Source organism: Hippocampus bargibanti, linkage group LG10, assembly GCF_051943395.1.
Source record: "Hippocampus bargibanti isolate YZ-2025 linkage group LG10, ASM5194339v1, whole genome shotgun sequence".
NCBI classification, from domain to species: Eukaryota; Metazoa; Chordata; class Actinopteri; order Syngnathiformes; family Syngnathidae; genus Hippocampus; species Hippocampus bargibanti.
Genome location: NC_142743.1, coordinates 20,428,524 through 20,451,340, shown reverse-complemented (window position 1 = coordinate 20,451,340; position 22,817 = coordinate 20,428,524). Strand labels below are relative to the sequence as shown.

The 22,817-nt window shown below is 41.1% G+C and overlaps 2 protein-coding genes across 3 annotated transcripts in view; one reads left to right on the top strand and one right to left on the bottom strand.

Moving 5' to 3' along the window:
• LOC148892851 (calcium-binding protein 2-like) overlaps nt 1-22,817 on the bottom strand; it is a 27,610-nt gene extending 4,793 nt beyond the window's left edge. Inside the window, exons 1-8 of the mRNA XM_089005512.1 lie at nt 22,727-22,817; nt 17,199-17,255; nt 16,917-17,018; nt 15,726-15,864; nt 10,504-10,534; nt 9,322-9,465; nt 5,211-5,320; nt 1,218-1,365 (exon numbers count right to left, since the gene is read on the bottom strand). Of these exons, the coding sequence (XP_088861638.1) occupies nt 1,218-1,365; nt 5,211-5,320; nt 9,322-9,465; nt 10,504-10,534; nt 15,726-15,864; nt 16,917-17,018; nt 17,199-17,254 (730 nt within the window). The 5' untranslated portion in view covers nt 17,255; nt 22,727-22,817. The remainder of the gene's footprint in view (nt 1-1,217; nt 1,366-5,210; nt 5,321-9,321; nt 9,466-10,503; nt 10,535-15,725; nt 15,865-16,916; nt 17,019-17,198; nt 17,256-22,726) is intronic.
• The window catches only part of doc2g (double C2-like domains, gamma), a 56,991-nt gene continuing 39,404 nt past the window's right edge, over nt 5,231-22,817 (top strand). For both annotated transcript variants that reach the window (XR_016116147.1, XM_089005509.1), the window contains exon 1: nt 5,231-5,362. Coding sequence is in view for 1 of the 2 variants with exons in the window: in XM_089005509.1 (XP_088861635.1) it covers nt 5,357-5,362 (6 nt within the window). In the remaining variant the exon portion in view is untranslated. The remainder of the gene's footprint in view (nt 5,363-22,817) is intronic.

Genomic DNA, 22,817 nt, shown 5'->3' with positions numbered 1-22,817 from the left:
CCAAAACACGCAGTATGATATTTTTAGTGAAATGCAAAACACCAATAAAAATGACTTCAAGTGTCCAAAATCTGCAAAAAAAATTGAGCTGCGAATTGGGCATTTTCAGAAAGTCCCGCCCCCAGTTCGTGATGTCACACCAAGACAGTTATGCCAGTTATGAATATGATTCAAATAGTTCTGAAGAGGAAAGCATACATGTTTGCAATCGATTAAAGAATTTATTCCGTGCCATTTTGAGGCAACATTGGGGAAAAATCTCTCACCCCCCAAAAAAAAAGAGGCACAAAATGGCGACCTCCAGTGGCCACCTCCGCTTCCACAGGTTGATAAATTCCTTATATGGTGCTTGGACGCCCTCTTCTGGCCTTCTGGCGGCTTTTGGGTGCAACACGAGGTCCCCAGACCAACCAAGTACAGCAAAATACATTGACGTGATGGAAGGACCGCTACAATGCGTCTTTTTTACGGTCAAGGACGGTCCTTTAGTGACGTCACGTACGGACTCGTCACCAACTCAAAAACAAGACTTCCTGAATATTCAGTGCGGGTCTTAAAACATAAAATATTTGCGCTATATGCGGTGGAGTCTTTTTAAAATATGCTCAGTAGAAGTCATTTGAAGCCATTTTACAAATTATGGACACAACTTGTCTGGAGACGTCGGTTGTCCTTTAATTTTTTCTTATAATTGCTTTGTTTATGTGGTACTTTGTGTCAACTGGATTTTTAAGATGAATGTCTTGGACATTCTTTTAACTCATTCACTGCCAGACGGGCAAAAATGTGTCCACTCCAGTGCGCAGGGTTTTCGTCATTGTCACTTGAATTCCAGTACCCACAGAATATAGAGTTTTAGGACTACATAAACATCAAATAAAGTGTTAGAAACTTTAGATTCTCTTCTTTCATCAGAAAAAAAGAGTTAATTCCTAATTATATGCTCACCTACAGAAAAAAAGTTCATGTGACTGTAACGTGACCTTGAGAGCTTTGAAAGGCGCTTATCAATGAAATGTATTATTATTTATTATTATAATTGGGGTCACAGGTAAGCGAGAACCAAACACAGCGAAATTAGGGCAAGTCCATCCAGGTCTCAATGACCACAAATCATTGTGATTTGCTCATTGATTTTTCGAATGACAAATGTTAAAGCTTGGATGATTTACACTCGTTCACAAACTGTGGGACATTTCTCGATGTCAGCTGCTCACCATCAAAGTCAATGTTGCCATCTTTGTTCAGGTCAATGTCACCAAGGATCTCCTCAAGCTCTCCCTTCTTCAGCTTTTCGCCAAGGAGGGTCTTCATCCCATCTTTCAGCTCCTCAAATGTGATTTTACCATCCCCATTGCAGTCAAACTACAAACGAAAGTCAAGACAAAGGGTGTTGAGGATTAGAGGCAACAGAAGTAAAATGTGATAAACACATGCAGTACAAACAACAGAAAGAGTTTTAGAGCTTATTAAAAGTCACATTACAAATCTAATTAAAATGTTCTGTAAAATAGAAAAGAACCCAATCTGAGTTTGTAAAAACTGTAATCAGCTTAAATCTGCAGCGGGACAAATGCTGACTCATAAGGTGTTAGTCCTGAAGTGAGAACATCTTTGGAAATAAGAAATGAACTGGAAATTAATTCTCATTTGGTGCCTGGATTCACTCGTGTGTCCCTATCATAATTTATGGTGCTTACCATGATGCAAGAAACACTTCACGCGGACATATGGTGAATGCTGTGCTGAAAAAAATAAGTGCTAACACATTTAACAGAGTAACACAGCCCAAAAACATATTTTCGGCAGTGGTTGGTCGTCAGGCCCCGCAAGGCCTTCTCTGCTGGCCTAAAAATATCTGAAGACGAATGTGAATACGATTTTGTCCATGAATTCTGATTAAATAATTCCAAATTGTCTTTCAGCTTCCTTTCATTGCTTTTCTACTGTTGTGCTGCTTCCAGATGTGTGTTTTCGTATCTAAGCATTCAACTAATCACATTTCAGCCATCATTTGTTACCAGGGTCAGAAATACACAATCAGTTCTGCGGGCTCTGAAGCATAAAAATCAATGGTAATGAAGCTGTTGCTTTAACCAGTCAGAGTTCGAGTTGGCAACCCAAGGCCTGCTGGAAGGGGCTGGAAACATCTGGAAAAGTTTGCGCAAATTATGATTGGCTTGTCCCGAGCCAATCATAGTATCAGTAGCCGCCAGTGATAAGTGCATACTGGCCTCAGCTAGCACACTCTGTATCTGTAGCAAGCGGCATAAGCAAATCTATATTTGTGTTGATTTAATAGCGGTTTTGTCAACCCACAATGGCTGAAGGAGGAGAAGAAATAGAATTGTTTGCAGATATACTGTTCAAGTAATTTTCAAGACAGGCGTTTCAAGAATAGATGGACATCATTGAGGTTGAACAGCTCTGAAGCTAGCAAAAATAGCAACTGATTGTTGTTGTATAGTGAAAATATGTATGTATTGTAAAATGAATATGGGAAAAATAAGCGTATTTTAAACGCGAACATGTTTTTATTTGTTTTAAATGTTATTTAATTTATTTGATGTGTTTATTTTCTTGTGAATGTGCATCACGGACTTTGCCCCCCGCGACGGGCGATGCCTGACACCAGTTAGCTCGCCCGTTATCCTCCGGTCCCCTCCTATGCTTCTAGTGTCTCGGTTTCTGTTATTCTCCACGACAAACACAGCATCCTACCAGTGTCACATTAACAAAATAAACGTTTCAAAAATAAAATATAAAAAGCAGGTCACCTTTAATTTACGTGGCATGTGACCTGCATTCCCGGAAGTTGTTTGCGGTCAGTAGTCTGAAATGCCTCCTGTCGTTCGGGTGGTTGCGCTATGTCTTTTATTGTAGCTTTTATCATGAGAAACGTTTGTTTCATGTACAATTCACTAAATGCAATGACCAAGAATGGGAATCTGGGGTGCCGGGAGAAAAAAAAATAAAACGCTACAATGTGATCTACGATCGTTGACATGCTCCAAAAATGCGTCCCATGCCTCTACTAAGGTAAGTAGTGATTGTTTTTCACAAACTCACAAACTTTTGTGCCGATTATTTTCTGTTTAGTACAGTCAAGGCGCCGTCATGACGATTGCTCATCAAGGCACGAGTGCCTAAGTGCGTGCGTATGCGAGCGTGTTAACCTTTTGACCAGTGATGTAGTTTTCGATCAATCAACCTCACGTTGATTGATCGATAACTAGATCACTGCTCAAAAGGTTAACATGTCAAGTTTGAGTATAGCTCCACATGCAAATCCCTTTTCGGTAAGGAACCGTTCGCAATGTGTATTGTGCACAAGTGAGCACATGAATACAGACAAGCTATTGAAAGTCACTTTAGCCCGAATGACACAACAGTTACACATCATATACCATAAAATAATAAATCATAAAATAATGGATGCAATAGAGCTTCTAAAATGTGATCCTATTCGATGCATGAGACCACATTCCCAGTAAGACTCTGCTCATATAAATTAAGAGCGCAGCGAGTGAACTGCATGCTTTATTTATTAGCATACAACGCACTTTATGTCGGTGTCGTCTATTCGGCAGTAATCATTAATAACTCCCACAAACAGTGCGCAGGCAAGAGTCTAGCTTACACATTCTGGAAAATAACCTAATTTGTCTTGCTTGTTCACGTCACGATTTTGCTTGGAGGAAGATGTGGAACTTCTTGATTTTCCTGACTTTGTGGCTGTCAGTGTATTTAAGACCTGGACTTGCAGTGAAGATTTTCCAGACTTAATCCACCTGTTTAAACATCGTGTTTGATGAAGCAATTCGAAAATTATTAGAAATAAATATCTTTGAAAAAATGTGTAATATATATGCAACTGTTTAACAACCTGGGGCAACTCTAATTTAATATGTCTGTGTAAGCTCTCAGTCGTACAGGAGTGGTCCATCGATGAAAAGGTTTCTTCAGCCGTCATCTGTACTTTGTTTGTTTGTTTTTTGTTTTTTTGAAGGTGTCAGACGTATCGCTTCTTATCCAAGATGCTTCTTCAGCGAACTAAAGTCTTACTGGTAGTATCGGCCCTATATATATATATCCCTAATGTCCAGACATAGCGGCATACACTGCTATGATAGGTCCCTACTCTCAGGTTGGGGGGAGCAGAGGACCACTCCCTGCGGCCCCACCGATTGTTCCTACATAATGTATGTCTGGACATTAGGGATATATATATATATATATATAGGGCCGATACTACCGGTAAGACTTTAGTTCGCTGAAGAAGCATCTTGGATAAGAAATGAAACGACCTCTAATTTAATATTTATCTCACAAACGGAGAATAAAAAAAAATCTATCAATCAAATTTACATTTTACTAACCAGTTAACTATAACGGCTCACTCAATCACAAATCTGGCAGCATCCATGTCGGATTTGTCAACAACAGTGGTAATAAATGGCTAAATTGTCAGGGCTTATGTCAACGTTGAGAGTTCTTTTAAACTGACTAATTTTAGCAGCAAAAACAGTGAAGTTTGTGTGAGAATACAGAATTTTGAGGATTTTTGGCACAGCACGTAAGTATCGAGAAGCAGCAATTATTTGCTAAAATTCACCATACTGTACAGTACATTGAATGTCTCATTCCCAAATTGCGTAATAGAATGCAAACTGAACATCAACCAATGTAGTTAGCCCATGTGCTTCACATTTTGGAGCATTTGTTTGCCTTTTGCTGTGCAGAAAAACAATATTTTGGGGTTAAAATGTTTTATTCGCCGCAGTATTTTACTGACATTTAGTTTGATACAATGTGCAACTTCCTGTGTTTGAATATTATCTTTCATGTGTACATGTACAGGTAGTCTGCAAACCTCCCACTCAGGTTCAGGCCCCCGCTATATGACATTTTCATGCTATAGCTACTTATTGCCAATAGTGCAATAAGTAGCTATTGTTATTCTTGCCAATAGAACCACATCCTGCCTGTTTTTGATCCTCCCGTCCACAGCACACCTGATTCGAGGGCACAGCTCATCAGCAAGCGCTGTGGAAGCCTGAAACGATCATGATCGATTGACTCCAGTGTGTTGGATTAGGAAGAGCTGAAAAACAGGTAAGATGTGGCTCTAGGGGAAGCCCACCCCCCTCATACACGTAAGATCCACACACTTGTGATCATGTCGGGCTCCTCATACCTGTGATCATTACCTGTTTAAAAGCACAGCGAAGCTCCTTCATCCCAACCATGTGAGCAGTCTCAGCAAGCATCCTCGGGCCCATCAACTCACAAAAGTCATCAAAATCCACATGGCCACCCCCTGCAGAAGGACAAAGCAAACGAACCAAGCTCACAAATGCAGGTTGGCAGCATGAATGTTGTTTAATGATGTTTTTACTGCACATAATTTTAGCAGCCCGGTAATCGAGTGGTTAGCACACCGGCTTTACATTGCAGAGGTTGTGAGTTCAAGACCTGGTACGGCCTCCCTGTGTGGGCCCGCGTGGGTTTTCTCTGGGTTCTCCATATTTTTCCCCACATTCCAAATACATGCATGGCAGGCAGATTGAACACTAAAAATTGTCCCTAGGTGTGAGTGTGACTGTTGTATGTCTCTCTGTGTGCCCTTCGATTGGCTGGCAACCATTTCATGGTGTCCCCCGCTTCTTGTCCGAAGACGGCTAGGATAGGCTCCAGCACCCAAGAAACAAAAAAAGTGACGTTGGTTGCCCTTTAAAAAAAACAAGTGGCTGAAAAAGGCTGAAATATGAGACAGCTAATGATGTGATTTTCAGCCAGCAAATGATTTTCTTATTTGCTTTAGGGTATATTTTTTTTCCTCTCTGCCTCGACAGTTGTGTAGCAGCAGTCTGGGAGGAGTCCTGCACAAGAATTTCTTTGCCTTAAGTGGGTCAGACTATAATCAGTCTAAAAAATAATCTCAAAACGTCTCAAAAGAAAAATATTATTTTCGCAACTGAGAGTGCTTGAATAGTTATGGGGAAAAATATATAATTTCATGGTATTGTTGGCTCTGAAGGGATTTAAAACAAGAAGAACTAAAGCATGGTCTCCCTGTAAGGTTAAAGTATTATCAGTAGCATGCATAAATAATTCAAATTACAGTAGTGTATGATATAAAGACAGAAAACAAAATATTTTTTATATTTGTCATCATATTTTACTCATAACTACGGTCTGTGAGTGGGTGTGTGTATCTGGGGTATATGTATGTAATGCAGTGTGTGGAGTATGCATACAGATGCTCCCCACCTTACGAACGTGATACGTTCCAAGCGGTCGTTCGTAAGGTGAATTTGATCGTAAGTTGCTTCAGTGCTATATTTTGTATGGAATGTATTTTTAAGTCAAACACTGAACGGGGAAGTATCAAACACAGACGCTCTAACAGTCGTAAAATAAATTCACACCTACTGTAGTACGACGACATATATTCTGTGGTCTTCAGTAAGCCATTACTAAATCTGCTGTCACGTAATTACAGAATTACGTTGGAGCAGCCATTACTTTTTGTATCGTCCTGAAGCGTCAACAGGGAAGAGGGATTTCCTCCCCGCCCACATATTTGATACAACCAATCGTAAGCGAGCTCAGCAGATCGTTGCCAACACTTCGCTGATGTGTTATCCTTAATGTCTGTCGCGTAAACATCCAGCCATTGAAACCTCTTATGTGTCCGTGCGTGTAGCACAGTACGCAGCCAATCACAAGCGAGCTCGATCGGAAAAAGGTGCGCAGTACAAAATCTAATTTATAGCAACTCTGCCCAAGCATTTTTCGACATACAGTACCCGCAAAAATGTTCGTATGTACCATAACGTCGTAACTCGAATGTTCATAAGTTGGGGAGTGTCTGTATTCTCCCAGCGGCTGCATGAGTTTTCTCAGAGTACTCACACTTTCCAAAAACACTCAGTGCTGTTTAATGGAGCGTTCTAAATTGTCCCTTTGTGTGATTCTGAGCATGGATGGTTGTTTGTTTATCGGTGTGTACCCTGCGCGGAAGCAACAGGGATAGTCTCTATCACCATTAGTTCGGTCTACGCGTTAGAATTATTGAAAACCTGCCAAATTTGGCCATTCGGGAGACAGAAAAACATCTGGAGCCCCTGGTCCTTAGAGATTAGGGCTAAGATTCTCTGCCATCACAATTAGTGGCTTATGTTTTGTTTATGAGCAGTATTGTTTAGGGAAATGCAGCGAGTGCTTCGATGCATGCTATTTGTGGCTTTTCATTACAAATAAACTGAAATGACAAGTCGTTCCAATCAGCTTTAAAGGATAACATCACCCAGTTACGCTAACTAAACATAATGAAGTCGCAAATCAAGCTCTTCCTCGCCGGGGCACATCTGGGCTTTTTGTTTTTCTTGTTCGCTATTGAGACATCATTAAGCACACCTGTATGGTTTAATGAGGTCCAATGCAATAGCTCAGAAAAGTAGCCATCAGCAAAATACTTTTAATTCACACCTACAGATTATTTACTTATGTTTGTCATTCTTTTTAGCCCATGCAGAGATACCGTGCGATACATTGCTATTATATTGTTATCACAAATATTTTGTGTGTGCAGTATGCAGATCACAGTTTGATTCTGATCATGATCATTTTTTTCTATGTGTGTAACAATACTCGTGTTTTTAACATGGACGAAGAACGGCATCCCTTTATTCACTTCTGTTGAAGTTATGACTTATTTTTTCCTGATCGATTTTAGATTTCAGACTCTGAAGGAGATGACCTTTTTTACTCCATCATACACACTTTAGTCCAGGGGTGTCAAACTCATTTTTTTGCCATGGGACACGTTGTAGATACGGTTTCCTCTCGAGGGCCGTTATGAATTTGGGGAAACCATTCGCATTTTTCATCTCCTCTCCATGTTACATACAGAACGCACGACAAATTAATAAATAAATCCTTTTCAAATCTAAAGTCAAGTACAATTACTGTTATTCTGGTTTACATATGAGCATTTGAAATTTAGGTTCGGACTTGAGCAAGCATCATGGCACGTGACATGCTGGATTTGCTTTCGCGGGCCGAATAAAATGATGTGGTGGGCCAGATTTGGCCCCCGGGCCTTGACTTTGACAGCAACACCTGTACTCTAACCTGATAAGGTTCCCACTGTAGTAACTGCTGTTCCTGAAAGGCTTAGTGGGAGCTGGTACTTTTGTTGAACATCTTTGAAGGTACATACACAGTAGGCTACCTTAAACAATTGGGGGATGTCCAATGTGATACATTAGGCATTTATTTTATCAATATTGTACAAAATCCTGCAGGATAATAGAGGTGGACCTAATTTTGAATCTATCGCCAAACACATTAATCTTACATTAACTCATTCATTGTCAGACATGCGCAAAAATGTGTCCAATCCAGCGCCAGGGTTTTAGTCATTTTCAACCAAATTCCAGGATCCACAGAATATTGAGTTTTCAGATTACATAAACATTCAATACAGCGTTAGAAACCTGATACTCTTTTCTTTCATCAGAAAAGAAGAGTTAATTTCTATGTTATACATATGGGTCTGGATTACGTAACATGGGGTGTAAGTGGGGGAGGGCGGCTATACTCATTGAAAGGAGAAAAAAAAAACATTGTCAGAGGTCTGACCAGCGCTTTATCGGCACCCCCACTGCAAGAAAAAACAAATTCGGGAATGGCGCTCCATGCCATATTTTAAGTTCGGGGATGGCAGTGAAAGTATTAAGAAACTAACTCCCTAGACGATCTCTTGAATGTCTACTGGAATAGAAAGGGCACACAGGGCAGATTTGGCTGTGTCTCTCTGATTGGTCACATTTCCTCAGAATTTAGAATGTAGAAGCTTAACGATCGAGTGTGAGGCCCTTTTTTGTTTGTTTGTTTGAGGAAAGAGAAGCAAAGGCAGCCCCAATTGCGGCTTCTGAGAAGGAATATCTCTACCCGCACTTGAACATGCAGAGTCACAACCATATAACAGCACACATACATGATGTGGGCCATTAATCAGTCTGCCAAAATGCCTCCAATGTCCCCGATTTCAAAGACAAACATCAATTCCGCACAGCGATAAAAAAAAAAAAGTGCATCGCACGTCGACACATTACACGTTGTGCACAATTGCTCACCTGAGATGGGCCCATCAGTCATTGCATGACATGTCATTTGAGGGACAAATGAAAGCCATGCATGCATGCACATATGCGCTCACACACACACACACACACACACACACACACACACACACACACACACACACACACACACACACACACACACAAAGCCAAACAAATGAATACACACATCTCATCTTGATCTGCTGGATGATCTCGATCAGTTCCATCTCTGTAGGCATGTAGCCCATGGTCCTCATGCAGTCAGCAATGTCTTTGTAATGTATGAAGCCATCTGCATCATAGTCGAACTCCTTAAAGGCCTCTTGTAACTCTAACCACACACACACACACACACACACACACACACACACACACACACACACACACACACACACACACACACACACACACACACACACACACACACACACACACACACGCACGCACGCACGCACGCACGCACGCACGCGCACACACACACACACACATCAGAGTCTTAAAAAACGGTGTCATCATAACGGGCCAACAAAAATGCACTCAATGTAAATTAAAGGGGTGTGCTTCTATCTGTCCTCCTATTTTGCTTTAGATAAACGACTGCTGTGAAAAAAGGTCATTAAAACAAAGACGCTGTGCTGCGTTAAGACATTCAAGACATAAGCCGTTCAGACCACATTTCTTGGCAATCCCCTACCACCCCCCCCGGGGAAAAAAATCTTATCTCTAATGATAAAAGTTGGAAATCTTTTTGCACTTGGCTCGGAGCTTGAGGGCAGAATATTGAAATAAGATTGAGATCAGCCTGTGCCTTTTAAACCCAATAAAAGGAGCGTGATTCACAATACTTTTCTGACACGTGTACACCAACAAATGAGAGGAATCCAAGTCAACCCTGATCTATTAGCTATCTATTAGCCATATCTAGCTGGCTAGCGAGCTATCTAGCTGCCTAGCAAGCTACCTAGCTGCCTAGCTAGCTATTTATTTAGCTATCTAGCTATTTATTAGCTATCTATTGACGAGCTGGCTATCTATCTATCAAGCTGTCTATCTAGCTATCTATCTCGCTATATATGTATTAGCTATCTATTAGCTAGCTAGCTTTCTATCTATTTGAGCTACTTCCGGTTTGAGTGAACGCTGGCGTGTATGGCTGCCACTGCTCACCCACAGAAAAACTGATCCTGTGACTGTAGAGTGACCTTGAGAGTTTTGAAAGGCACTTAGAAATGACATTTATTATTATTATTATTATTATTATTATTATTATTATTATTATATCATATAGCCTTACTAAAGTAAATGGCTGTCAAAGATGGAGTGACGCAGTTGTCACGTGACTACCCCCGTCACCCGATTGCCATCTTACCATCCAACTCCAGGGGCATCAGCTCTCGTTCCTACGCAGCACAAAAGGGGTGAAAAAGACGTTGCATTTAGTTGTAAGAAACAAGTGGGTGACAAAATATAAAAATCAAGTTGACTTCAAGTGGTCAAATTCTCTTGAGAAACTCCCCGGTGATAATCAGTTTGTGCCGACCAAATTAGAATAACATGCATATCATGTCAGCACAGCAGCGCGATGACAACAAGCACTAATGGGATTTCACCCTGCAACGTTTCTCATTTGCAAAATGACGCAAGATCTTACAGTCCTACAGAATGCACACACGCACACACACACACACACACACACACACACACACACACACACACACACACACACACACACACACACACACACACACACACACACACACACACACACACACACACACACACACACACACACACACACGCACACCTACACGTAAACAAATGCAATGGTGAGTCGTACTGACTTTTCTCTGTCGCAATGACACACAGAAACAGAAAGATCGCTGCATGTGCTTGCCAGCGCAGGAACACAAAACACAGCATTTGCATACGGTCTTTTGTGTGAACCGTTCTATATTCTCTGCTGTTTTCTTTTGACATTTGCTCAGGCTGACGCTCCCTCTCTTTGCCCTTCTGTTTCACCCGAGCCACCCACCACCACACTTTTCATGCAAAAACATAAAAATGGCACAATTCAGGTGGAGCAAAACTTGAGTTTGAGTGAATAAAGCGTTAATTCAGGGGAGGAAGGCATCCTGAGGCATCCCAGTAACTTTCCCAAAAACAAATAGACTTGTTTTCAAAGAGTGACAAGTGCCTTGTTTGTTGCCCACAAGAGCATTTGCAAATGATTTGCCTCAGTCCACAAAACAATTGCCTCATTTGCATATGTGTAAACACGTTCTGGGTGTAATTTGCAAATGTTAATTAAGATTATTTGAAAGATGAACCAAAATTAAAGGAACCATCTTATTAAAATGAGTATGCCTGAAGTAAAACAAGACCAAAACGTTTTTTTGGGAATCGCACAGGCTTACCCGATGCACAATTTACCCCCTTTAGCATCATATCCACATCGGGAAGGAAGAAACATGAAAGCTCGCTCATCTTTGTATTAGACGTATAGCGATTCTGCTTGCTACAAAGCCCCGGGACATTTGTATAAACTTAGAAGAAACTTGACTGACACATAAAAGCTTTTTTGTCCTTTCGTGCAGCTGTACGTTTTGAAACAACATGAAACTGAAGGCCGTATAATCAAGTCAGAAGTAACAAATATGACCCAAGCATTATTTAACCATTACTGCCAATCCTTTTCTCCTGCCACTTGCAATCTTACAATCCCTTCTTGGTCATTTGAAGGTTCTTACAGTGACCATTTGTCACGTCAGGAAATGAATGCTTCATCATTGTATTTAATAATCCCACTTTGGAATCAACAAGTATAGCACTCAGCGGGGAAGCAAATATTGAGAAAGCAAATCCTGAATACACATCTTTACCTGGATCTGCAACAAATTGTAATTTTCTATTCAATTGTCATTTCTATACAGTCATAATAATTAAAAAAAAAATAATTTATAAGCGCCTTTCAAAACTTTCAAGGTCACTTTACAGTCACAGGATAAGTTTTTCTGTGAGTGAGCAGCGGCAGCCACACACGCCAGCATTCACTCAACCCGGAAGTAACTCAAATATATAGAAAGCTAGCTATTAGATAGCTAATTGATAGCTAGCTATCTAGGTAGCTAATATATAGCCAGACACCTAGCTAGATATCTATGTATGTAGCTATCAGTATGTACCATCCCTCCATACAGTTTTGTGGTAACTTTGTGGCAACAGTTTTTTGGATAAGTTGTATTAAGTTCATCCTGTCTACTTGATATCTAATTTACAACAGATTATTTTCCTACAGACAGTCTTTTTGAGGTGTTCAATTACCTGACATGTTTCGGCGTATACTTCCGCCTTTGTCAGAGTGTCAGATGATTTTTCTCCAAAAGGATTTATTGAAAAAGTGGAAAACTTTGAATTATGCTGAATCTTATTTTTTTAACACTCTGACGAAGGCGGACATATACGCCGAAACATGTCAGGTAATTGAACACCTCAAAAAAACACTGTAAGAAAAGAATCTGTTGTGGAAAAAATGGAACAGACATTGAAATGTCCTTTGCTCAAGACATACTTGATACATTCATCAAAGAAGGTCATTTGGTTTATATTCCTCCATGGCCTTATGAAAATTAGCAGCCCTTATGGTGTTGGCAAGCTGGCTCACATGGCAGCCAGGCAAACGATTGTTCTCTGCGTAACATTTGGCAGCTGAGTTAAAATGCAACTTGAATGCCAACGCATACTTGTGCCAGCAGTGATTCCGCTATATGTTGTATGTATCTGCCTAAAACACTAAAACCATCTCATGATTCATTCAAATTACGTAATTTAAAGGACAACCGACATCACTTTTTTGTTTCCTGACACCAGAAAAACGTTTTATAGCATCTAAAATGCCCAAAACACGCAGTAGGATATTTTTATTCAAATGCGAAACACCAATAAAAATGACTTAGTCTCCAAAATCTGCAAAAAATTGAGCTGCGAATTGGGCATTTTCAAAAAGTCCCGCCCCCAGTTCGTGACGTCACGCCAAGATGTCTTGCATTCCTGGAGAATCAAAACAATGGCTTCAGATGCAGAGAATATGCTTTCTTGTTACACATCCAGTTATGAATATGATTCAAATAGTTCTGAAGAGGAAAGCATACATGTTTGCAATCGAAATTATCCCAACTTCCAAATCAAAATTAAAGAATTTATTCCGTGCCATTTTGAGGCAACATTGGAGGGAATTGTATCACCCAAAAGGGAGGCTTAAAATGGCGACCAGCTCCTGTGAGTAATTAATCAGCCCGTTTCCACAGGCTGATAAATTCCTTTCATGGAGCTTGGACTCCCTCTTCTGGCTCTTTTGGGTGCAACATGAGGATTTCAGACCAAACAAGCATTGACGTGATGGAAGGACTGCTACAATGTGTCCTTTTTTTTCGGTCAGGGGCGTTCCTTCAGTGACGTCACGTACGGACTCGTCACCAACTCAAAAACAAGACTTCTGGAATATTCAGCGCGAGTCTTAAAACGTAAAATGTAGCTATATGAGGTGGAATATTTGTAAAATACGCTCAGTAGAAGTCATTTGAAGCCATTTTACAAATTATGGACACAACTTGTCCGGAGCCATCGGTTGTCCTTTAAATTTTTTTGTTGCTTTCAACGCTGTAACGCAAAAGAGCTGGAGTTACCTTTGGTGCATTGGTTATCTGATCAAAGATCCTCCAGTCCACAAGGGTATATTTAGATGGCAAGGTCAACACGTTAATTGGATTTTTCTATCATCCCGAAAGGATATGATGGCCACGCGGCTTTGAACGCATCCATCGCATTGAGCCCATTAACGGTTAATTTCATCCTGTGTGCCTTCTTTCGTTCCACTGAGCAGCCCATTGTTTCTCAAACACCAAATACGTATATGAGAGCTATATTGATGTTCACGCACACGGTGAAATGGGATGTTCAAACGACGACATCAGTGCTACGTGTTCCGAAACCCCGATGGAGTATCTGTCCTTTGGATCTTTCTTCTCTTGTAGCAGTGTCAGCCACGCAATGCATCAACTCTCTTCCATTATCTATTTGTCTTGTCCGGCCTCCTCTAATGAGGACTGACAGTAAACTTGCCCAAGGGGCTAATTAATACTGAGGTGGGGATTAGGATCACTGCAGTATGAATGGTCTGCTTGCTTCAGCCTCTGCCACAAGTACCTTGTGTATGGGTAGGGTGAGGGGGGCTCCAAAAAAAAACCTTCTACCTTCAGAGTGGTGACAGCGTAGGAAACAAATAAGTTGAAGGTCATCCTGGAGCTGTTTTCACCTCCCGTAAATGGGCTTTAAAGCAGCAAAACGGCCCTGTTAGTTATTGAGAAGCCAAGCGCAAAACATTATTATAACGTTCAGGCAGATGACTCCCTTTGGTGAAGACGGTTCTCTTTATTTGATCCGAATAAATCCCTTCCCCGTAATGACAAAGCATGAATTATTATTTTTGTTTTGTAATGAGGTCTCATTCGGGGGCTCACAGTGTTCCTGGATGGAAGTGATCTCGCCATGTATTAACAGGAAAGACCGCAAGGCTGAATCAAATACATAATAGTATTCAACAAAACTCTGTTTGTCTGACTAAATGATCCCAATAGGTCATGATACTCCATTCAGCCAGAAAAATGTGACGTAACCGCAAAATTTGAAAGCCCTTATCAACACACATTTTTCTGAGAAAAACCCCCAGATCTTTTTTCAGACAAGATATGAGCAGATTCACAAGCGCTTGCATTTTTTTGGAGGCTTCAGCTCAGCGGGTGGGTCTAAAAGGACTGATTTGAATACTTTTCAATAAAGCAATTTTAAAAATCTATTGATCTGTGTCGATTGATGAAAAGGTTTCTTCAGCCGTAATCTGTACTTCTTTGACGGTGTCGCATGTTTCGCTCTTCATCTGAAGAACTTTGTCAGCAAATTAAAGTTGTGCTGGTAACTTTGGCCCTATATATATTCCTAATGGACAGAGGTGGCAGTGCCTCTGCTCTGATAGGTCCCTGCTCTAAGGATGGGGTAGCAGTAGACTATTCCCTGAAGCTAATCTGATTGCTTCTTTTGGTCTGGCTGATTACCTCTAATGCTTGGCTCTGATTGCCCCCATTAGCACTGATATCACCTCATTAGCATAAGTAAGCCTATGTGGTAACGTACTAAGAAGTCTGTTGTAAGCACGGTCTAAATTAAATCTTAAACCACCGTGGCGATTGAGTGAAGGGTTTTGCTGTTTGACAAAAAATGCTTATTTTACTCCCCTTTCAAACCCTCTATTTGCTTTAGCTACGATTTTAACCTCACTGTCGTCAAATAAGTGGTTGCAAGCCTTTAGGTGCAGATGTACTGCAGATATAGGCCCACTAGCATTGTCCCTGCGATGTTAATAAAGTTTCTTTTTTGAGCATTTGTTTAGTTTTCCTGTTTTGATTGTTTGCAAAGGATGGACTATTTTTTTTCAGACTGATATTCCAATGTACAGTAGTTCCAGCAAAACCATTGAGAAAGTAAAAAGAAAAAAAAGCACACTCATTCTGAAAAAGGTCACCGTGTTGTTGAACTGACCTGTCCAAAGAGTTTATTGAGATATGCGATGTAGGCGGCAGCCACTGCTGAGCTGTTGCTGAGGCTCCGTTTACCACGGCGATGCCGCTCCTCCTCACCACCACCGTTGCCCTTTTTCTGAGTCGTGGGAGACTTTGAGCTGTAAAAATTGCATTTTGGAGCCAACTATCAGCATCAATCACAGGCTTTTAACTCCTGATTGCGACTTACTTCCACACACACGCACGCACACACACACACATTCCTGTTTCAATGTTTTTGTGAGGTCCGGATAACTCCAGATAAAGGAGTGCGGACCACCGTTGCTGATACGTTTAGAGAATAACTAGTCTTCCATTTGAACACTAAATTTCACCCCATTTCTCACCTCAACTTCTTTAAAAGCAAAGAAAGAAAAAGAGGACTTGAAACTGAAATAACAGCAGGAGTGAGGTTTCTGAATGGGTACATTCAAAGTCCTCACCCCTGTAGTGAATTTGGTTAAAATATTGTTTTACTTTTTGTGGTATCTTGTGCTAACTTTTTCCTCTCATTAAACACACACACACACACACACACACACACACACACACACACACACACACACACACACACACACACACACACACACACACACACACACACACACACACACACACATATAAACACACACAGTGAGTAAAAAGTGTGTATCCAAGTGAAATGAAAATACACACCAAAAAATCATTTAGGGTGAATTTGTGAGGACCTCTCTGAAACTTTAACAGATATATAGATATATATAGATCCGTTAGAAGTCTTTAGAATGGAAAAACTTGTGAGGACCGGCCAAAAGGTCCTCACTTGCCAAAAATGTCCTCACTACGTACGGTACAAAATGTTAGTGGTCCTCACAAGACTCGTCATACAAAAACACACACACAAATGCGCGCGGGCGCACACACACACACACACACACACACACACACACACACACCAAAAAAATCTCATCAACAAACAGCTGCTTTGACATTACTGCTTAGCGAAGAATAGAAAAACATAAGCTATTCAATCAGCTGACATAGCTCATTACATCAGTCACTGGAGAAACAGGTCAAGTGTCCTTTAATGTAGACCTCTGAGTGCCTGTTTTTCAGCCCATGCACCAATCAGTGACTCCAATTCTCTCCTTCTCTTAATCAGAGTTGATGAGAAAGAGAGATTGATAATAACCAGAATTTCTTGGAGAGGCTGAGCTGAAGAGCCTTATTTTTAAATCGTCCACTGGTCGGGGATTTGCCGGCTACTGGACTCCTTGGCCCTCGAAGAGAAATGCTGTGAAGGAGAGGAGGAAAAAAGTGATGGTTCAACCTTTAAAAATGAACATTGAATAAGATGATTATTGATATTCACAAATCAAAATAACTTGACGTCTGCCTTTTGGGAAATGTACCAGTTTGGTAATATTGTAAATCAAATCCTTACTTGTGACCCATCTTGTTAAAATTTACTCACCTGGCTGCAGAAGATGATCGATTTTCTGGTCCTCCCTTGATACATTTTGAAGACATCCTGTTGGAATGCAATGATACATTTTAAAAGAGAAATTCAATGTACCCTATTGATCATTGCTGTGTTCTTTTGCTTTGCCATGTGTCAGCTGGAGCTCATCTTGGCTGACTTTGGGGAAAAGGTGGGAAAGATAAAATGAAAAGTGGGATTACTTGAAGTCAGCAGACTCTCATGTATGGTGACACGGCTGTGGCCGTGTCATCATGCTTTTGTCCAGTGTGACGACTCTTACAAAGGAGACTTTTACAGACTTTCAAGTCTCGTATAGTTTTGTTCTTTGATATGACAAGAAAAAAGTCACCTGTGTAATGGAACTCTTCTTTATCATTTGTATGTATAGTAGGTACTCAAGACATTATTTTACATTTCTTTATGCCTTCAAACTTTTTTTTTTTTTTTTACTCAGAAATGACCCTCACGAGGATTAAGCTGTTCGGAAAATGGAGTGAGGGGTGAATGTTGATTTATGATAGCAGCACGACTAAGGGAGTCCTTGCACTAAAACAAGAAATTGTCCCACAAGGGAAATTTAAACGTTATTCTCATGCAGATCAAGTATAAACACTTGATCTGCATGAATGCATGCAGACTTCTCAAAATGTGTGGCACAAATATGATGCTGTGTTCAAGTAGATATCGGTAGAGCTCGAGATTTAACTGGCATCTCACCATCAACCAGTCCCAGCTTTCTTATTTTCATGTACCGGCTCCTAAGTTGACTCATTGTCCTGTGGATTGGTCCTTAGAGAGCTAAAGCTGCATGAGAACGTTGCATCATTTTTTTTGGAGGCAACATTGAATGGAATCTAAAATTATCGAGAAAATAAAGTAGAACTGCAGCAATTTTATTTGTCTCCTTCAAGTTGTCATGATCTGGTTGGCGACCAACGGGGGGCGCTGTCGCCCCCGCCTATACCTCACAGGTGCTGGTCGTCCCGATCAGATTGGCGACCAGCGGGTAGCGACGTCAGCCCTGCCTGCAGCCTCGCAGGTGTTGGTCGTTTAATCATTGACATTTAAAAGAACACCCGGCACGACCATCCGGTGCCGGTTCATTGTTTGTTTGCTGCTTGGTTGCAGCATGCATCGTGTACGTGTTTGTTTAACCTTGGCAGACTTTTACTTTTGGTCTTCTTTTGCTACTTTGTATTTTTTCCATTCAGATGATTTTGATGTTTTACATTTTGTTCCTGCTGACTTTAATTTAATACAATTTGTCAAACAACCTCCTACTCACTCCTGCCTGCTTTTTGAGATCCGCACCCGCCATCACCACCTTGCAAACCGTGACACAAGTGACCCTTTTTGTTTTTTTGTTAGAACTTGAGTTGCTTCATAATAAGTGTCAAGAAAGCAGGAGTCAGACACAGATGAAATTCAAACACCTCGATGAAACGGTGTCAATCATCAACAGCGCAATAAAATCACATAAGCGATGTGAAAATAGATCAGAGACAGTTGGGATGTGACTTACAGATGGGCTGTGAAGAAAAACGGTATGCAAATTAATAGACGGGGTAGGGAGAGAGGGAGCAAGATTGAAGAAAGGCAGAGGTCGGGGGGAGGGGGTGTCGAAGCAGAGAGCAGAGACGTATGGTTGACTGTAAGTGAGGCAGATTAATGTTTTGTCATGGACCTCTGCCGTTCTGACCATCATGGCCTGATGATGATGAAGAACCACATTGATCTGCAATAAACACAAACCTTCCAATCCAGCGGCATGCATGCCACAAAGACAGATACCCATGATCCGCTCCAGCGGACGCTACTCGGCCCTCCACCTATTCGTGAACGCTAATAGGAAGAGACATGAAGATCAGCCAGTCCTCCAAATTACACCCGACCACTTCATGTGCCGTCGCCAAATGGACCCTATTGCCAACTCCCACTGGGTTAACAACGTGCCATGACTGAGTAGCGATTGCTTGTCTGTCACGCTTCCATACAATCAGTGTGCATGCTGATTGCAACACGCTGCAAGCATGTTAAACGGTAAGTGGGGCTGATGGGGGACGTTCCTGTCCTCGTGATTAAACTCCAGAGATTCTCACACCGTTACCCATGACCTTCCACATTCATGGGTCACAACAATCGGTGAATTTGCACACTGCAAACAGGTATATAGATTTGAATCTAAAACATTAGGTTAAAAAAATCTGAATATGTTGGACTGACTGATGGGGAATAAGAAGTTATCACATTTAAAAGTTTCATGCTGTTATATGCTTAGTCAACATGTGTGACTGGAATACCCAATTGAAGCACAGACAACCGGGGGTCAATCTGAGGTCAACAGACACAGTTTGTTAAACTGTCATCTTCATCTAGGAGATCTGGCCTTGGACAGGATTTAGGATTTGGGAAACTTCTTATCACAGTAGTAATTTAGGACTTGAAGCTCCTTCACAGGAAGAACTCATTAGCCAGGTTAGAAATGTATCAGTTCATGGAAAAGACAATGTTTTATTGCTTACAGCTGTTCGTGCTTAGAACTCAAGTGGTGTGGTATTCTAATCAAGAAAAATATGTTTTACTAATGTATCACTTTAATTTGCATATACTCTCAATAAATAGCTTGGCAGAGTGCTGCAGAATTTAGACGTCTGTCATGAATGGCATGTGTCTCCTGCCGGCAGTAAAAGACAATCTTTCTGGGTTCGAGTCTTTGTCGGACATCTCTGACACTGACCCGGTCAAAGTGCGATCATTTGCATTTTACACTTTGGATTTTATGTGAATTATTCGACCTCAGACATTCAACACTTGATACATGCCTTGCAGTGGGTGATGTCGGAAGCAGTGAGACTCTATTCCTCGATCCGGTGAGATGATAAGCGACAGAGCGGAATATTTGGTTGACAATGTTTTCATGACATATGTGCTTGCCTTTCACATTTTTTTCTCCACATTTTTTCCTTTTCATGCTCCATCAACCACATGTGCCAAGTAAACGTTTCGATTTATTTATGTGAGGAGATTATATGAAAATCCAATATGGAAACACAGCTCAGGTTTGATGTTTATTTATTATTTATTTAGTTATTTAAAATACACTCTACAGTTTCTCTGCACTGAAAACGTCAGAGCTCTGCGAAATTTCTCATACAGGCATCTTTTTAGCAGGTGTGTCAAACTCATTGGTCGCGGGTCACTTTGGAATGACGACATCCCTCGTAGGGGCCGTTATCACATAAATTCAAGTCAATGATTTATCATCATATCATGTTATTAATGGTACACATACGTCTGCGTGGTCTCAGTCGTACAGGATTGGTCCATCGATGAAAAGGTTTCTTCAGCTGTCATCTGTACTTGACTGACGGTCTTCATCCGAAAACCTTCGTCAGCGAACTAAAGTTGTGTTGGTAACTCTGGTGCTATATATACATCCCTAATGGACACAGGTGGCAGTCCCAGACCCCTGCTCTGATAGGTTCCTTCTCTGAGTAATCTACTGCTACCCCAACCATAGAACTCTGTCCATTAGGGATATATTTAGGGCTAGAATTACCAGCACAACTTTAGTTCACTGACAAAGCTCTTTGGATGAGGAGCGAAATGTCCGACACCTTCAAGGAAGTGCAGATGATGGCTGACGAAATCCGTGGGCCGAAATTGGGCCTTGGATTTGACACCTATATCTTAGAAGAATCATTCCTGGTGAGAAATGTCACTGTATGCATTTCTTCAGTGATGCGTAAACTTCTTTGCGCAAGGTTAATGTGTCTCACAGCTGCATTTTTGCACACACGCTTTTGGATGACATGTAGGCAAGACAAAATATTGGGAGTGTTTCTTGTGATTATCTTGTTGTTTGCTAAAAGAAATGCTCTCATCTCCACTGAGCACAAATCCCATCAGAGTAAACCAACACACTCAAGAGTAAACAAACACAGCATAAATCATTGAGTGACGTTGCGTGCTTGCTGCTCTCCTCTCTAAGTGGTCAATTGCTGTCAATCATGGAGTGGGGGCACACAATTTTAGATCGGAATCAGTCTAATTGAAATAATGAAATTGGGAGTCGTGTGGACTAGCTTGCCAGAAAATAAGGAAAGCCCGGAAGGAGCTGCTTGAAGATCTTGACTGGAGTGTGAGGGGTTTGAATCTAAATGGAGATGCTCTAAATATATTTCACAAGAGCCACAGGAGTGAAGCATTCTGGGATTCATTACCGATATTACACAAATAACAACACCACTGTGGATGGGCGCACACTTTGACAAAAGTGATAACAAACGACAAAGAGATTATTGGCTTTCTCACAGGCTGAATAGTTGTGACAATTTTCCAGGGGGGAAACTCCTGAGCCACTTTGTCCACCTCTCCAATGGTAATACTGAGGTGTTCCCAAGTCATGCTGGAATCTATCTTTGGTGTCCTGGAATGATCCTGCAACATCTCACCTGGGAAGCATCCATTATAACTGTGTGCCCAAGCCACTTCATCTGGTTCCTCTTTATTCCAAGCAGTAGTGGTTCTAATTTCACACCTTTCTCACCCGATCTCTAATGGCGAGCCCCTGGGGGGGAATTCATTTTGTCGTCTTGTTTTTGTGATCTTTTTCTTTCAACTTTTTTTTACTCATTAATATAATGACGTACTCATTGGAAATTCAGCGATAATATGGCGATGTATTGAATCTAATAGTCAGAACGTTTCAGCCTGTGAGAAAGCCAAAAATCGCTTTGTTTGTTGAAGTTTATTGACCCATAAATTGTGTTCACGTGAGGTTAGGCCTGACATCTCTTTGTATTCTCCTATCTTTTCCTTTGGATTACACGAGCTATCGAACCTGAAGAAAATCCACCCCAGTGGACGCAACCAGCTGGTGCTTGATCTGTAAACAGACGATTGTAATGCAATTGGTTCTGGTACTTTATCTTATCTTCACCTTTTTCAACACCTCTCGACTGTTTCCTATTAGCAACCCCACTTTACCAGCTGTGATTTTGTATCAAGGCTCTCAAATGAAACCGTCACCGTCACCACTGACACAGATAAGAGGTTGGGATCATTCAGGTTTTTACTCACCACCATCCTTGACTTTGTAATTCAAAGACTAACTTTTCTCTGCTCTCTTAGAGATCGCTTTTAAAATGGTGTGGTGGACCTTTGAATTCAAAGTGGCTCACTGAGAATGTTGTTGAGAGTGACGGGGTAAAAACCCAAAACAAAAAAAAACAAAGCCCTTGACAATTGTGGCCGTGTTGGTTTCAGGAAGAATAAACATTTAATCAAGCACAGAAGAGATGCCTGTCAGTGTCATGAGTAAAAACCTGCATGAAATATCATGGGAAAGGTTGCCCCGTCACATTGTCGCAAATGAACCCCAGCCATTTCTCCACTGTGAGACTAATAAAGGCATATCCAATATCCAATTCCTGCTGCCTTGAATTATCGAGCATTCCAAAGCAAAGCAAGATGAAACGTAACCATAATTCAATAGCATAGCAATTTTGTAGTCTTACCTTCTTAAACGGGCAAAAACGTTTATTTCCGCTTTGTTTGACCGGGATGATGAACAATGTGTCTGGGCAAAGCCTCGCCTAACCTATGGAT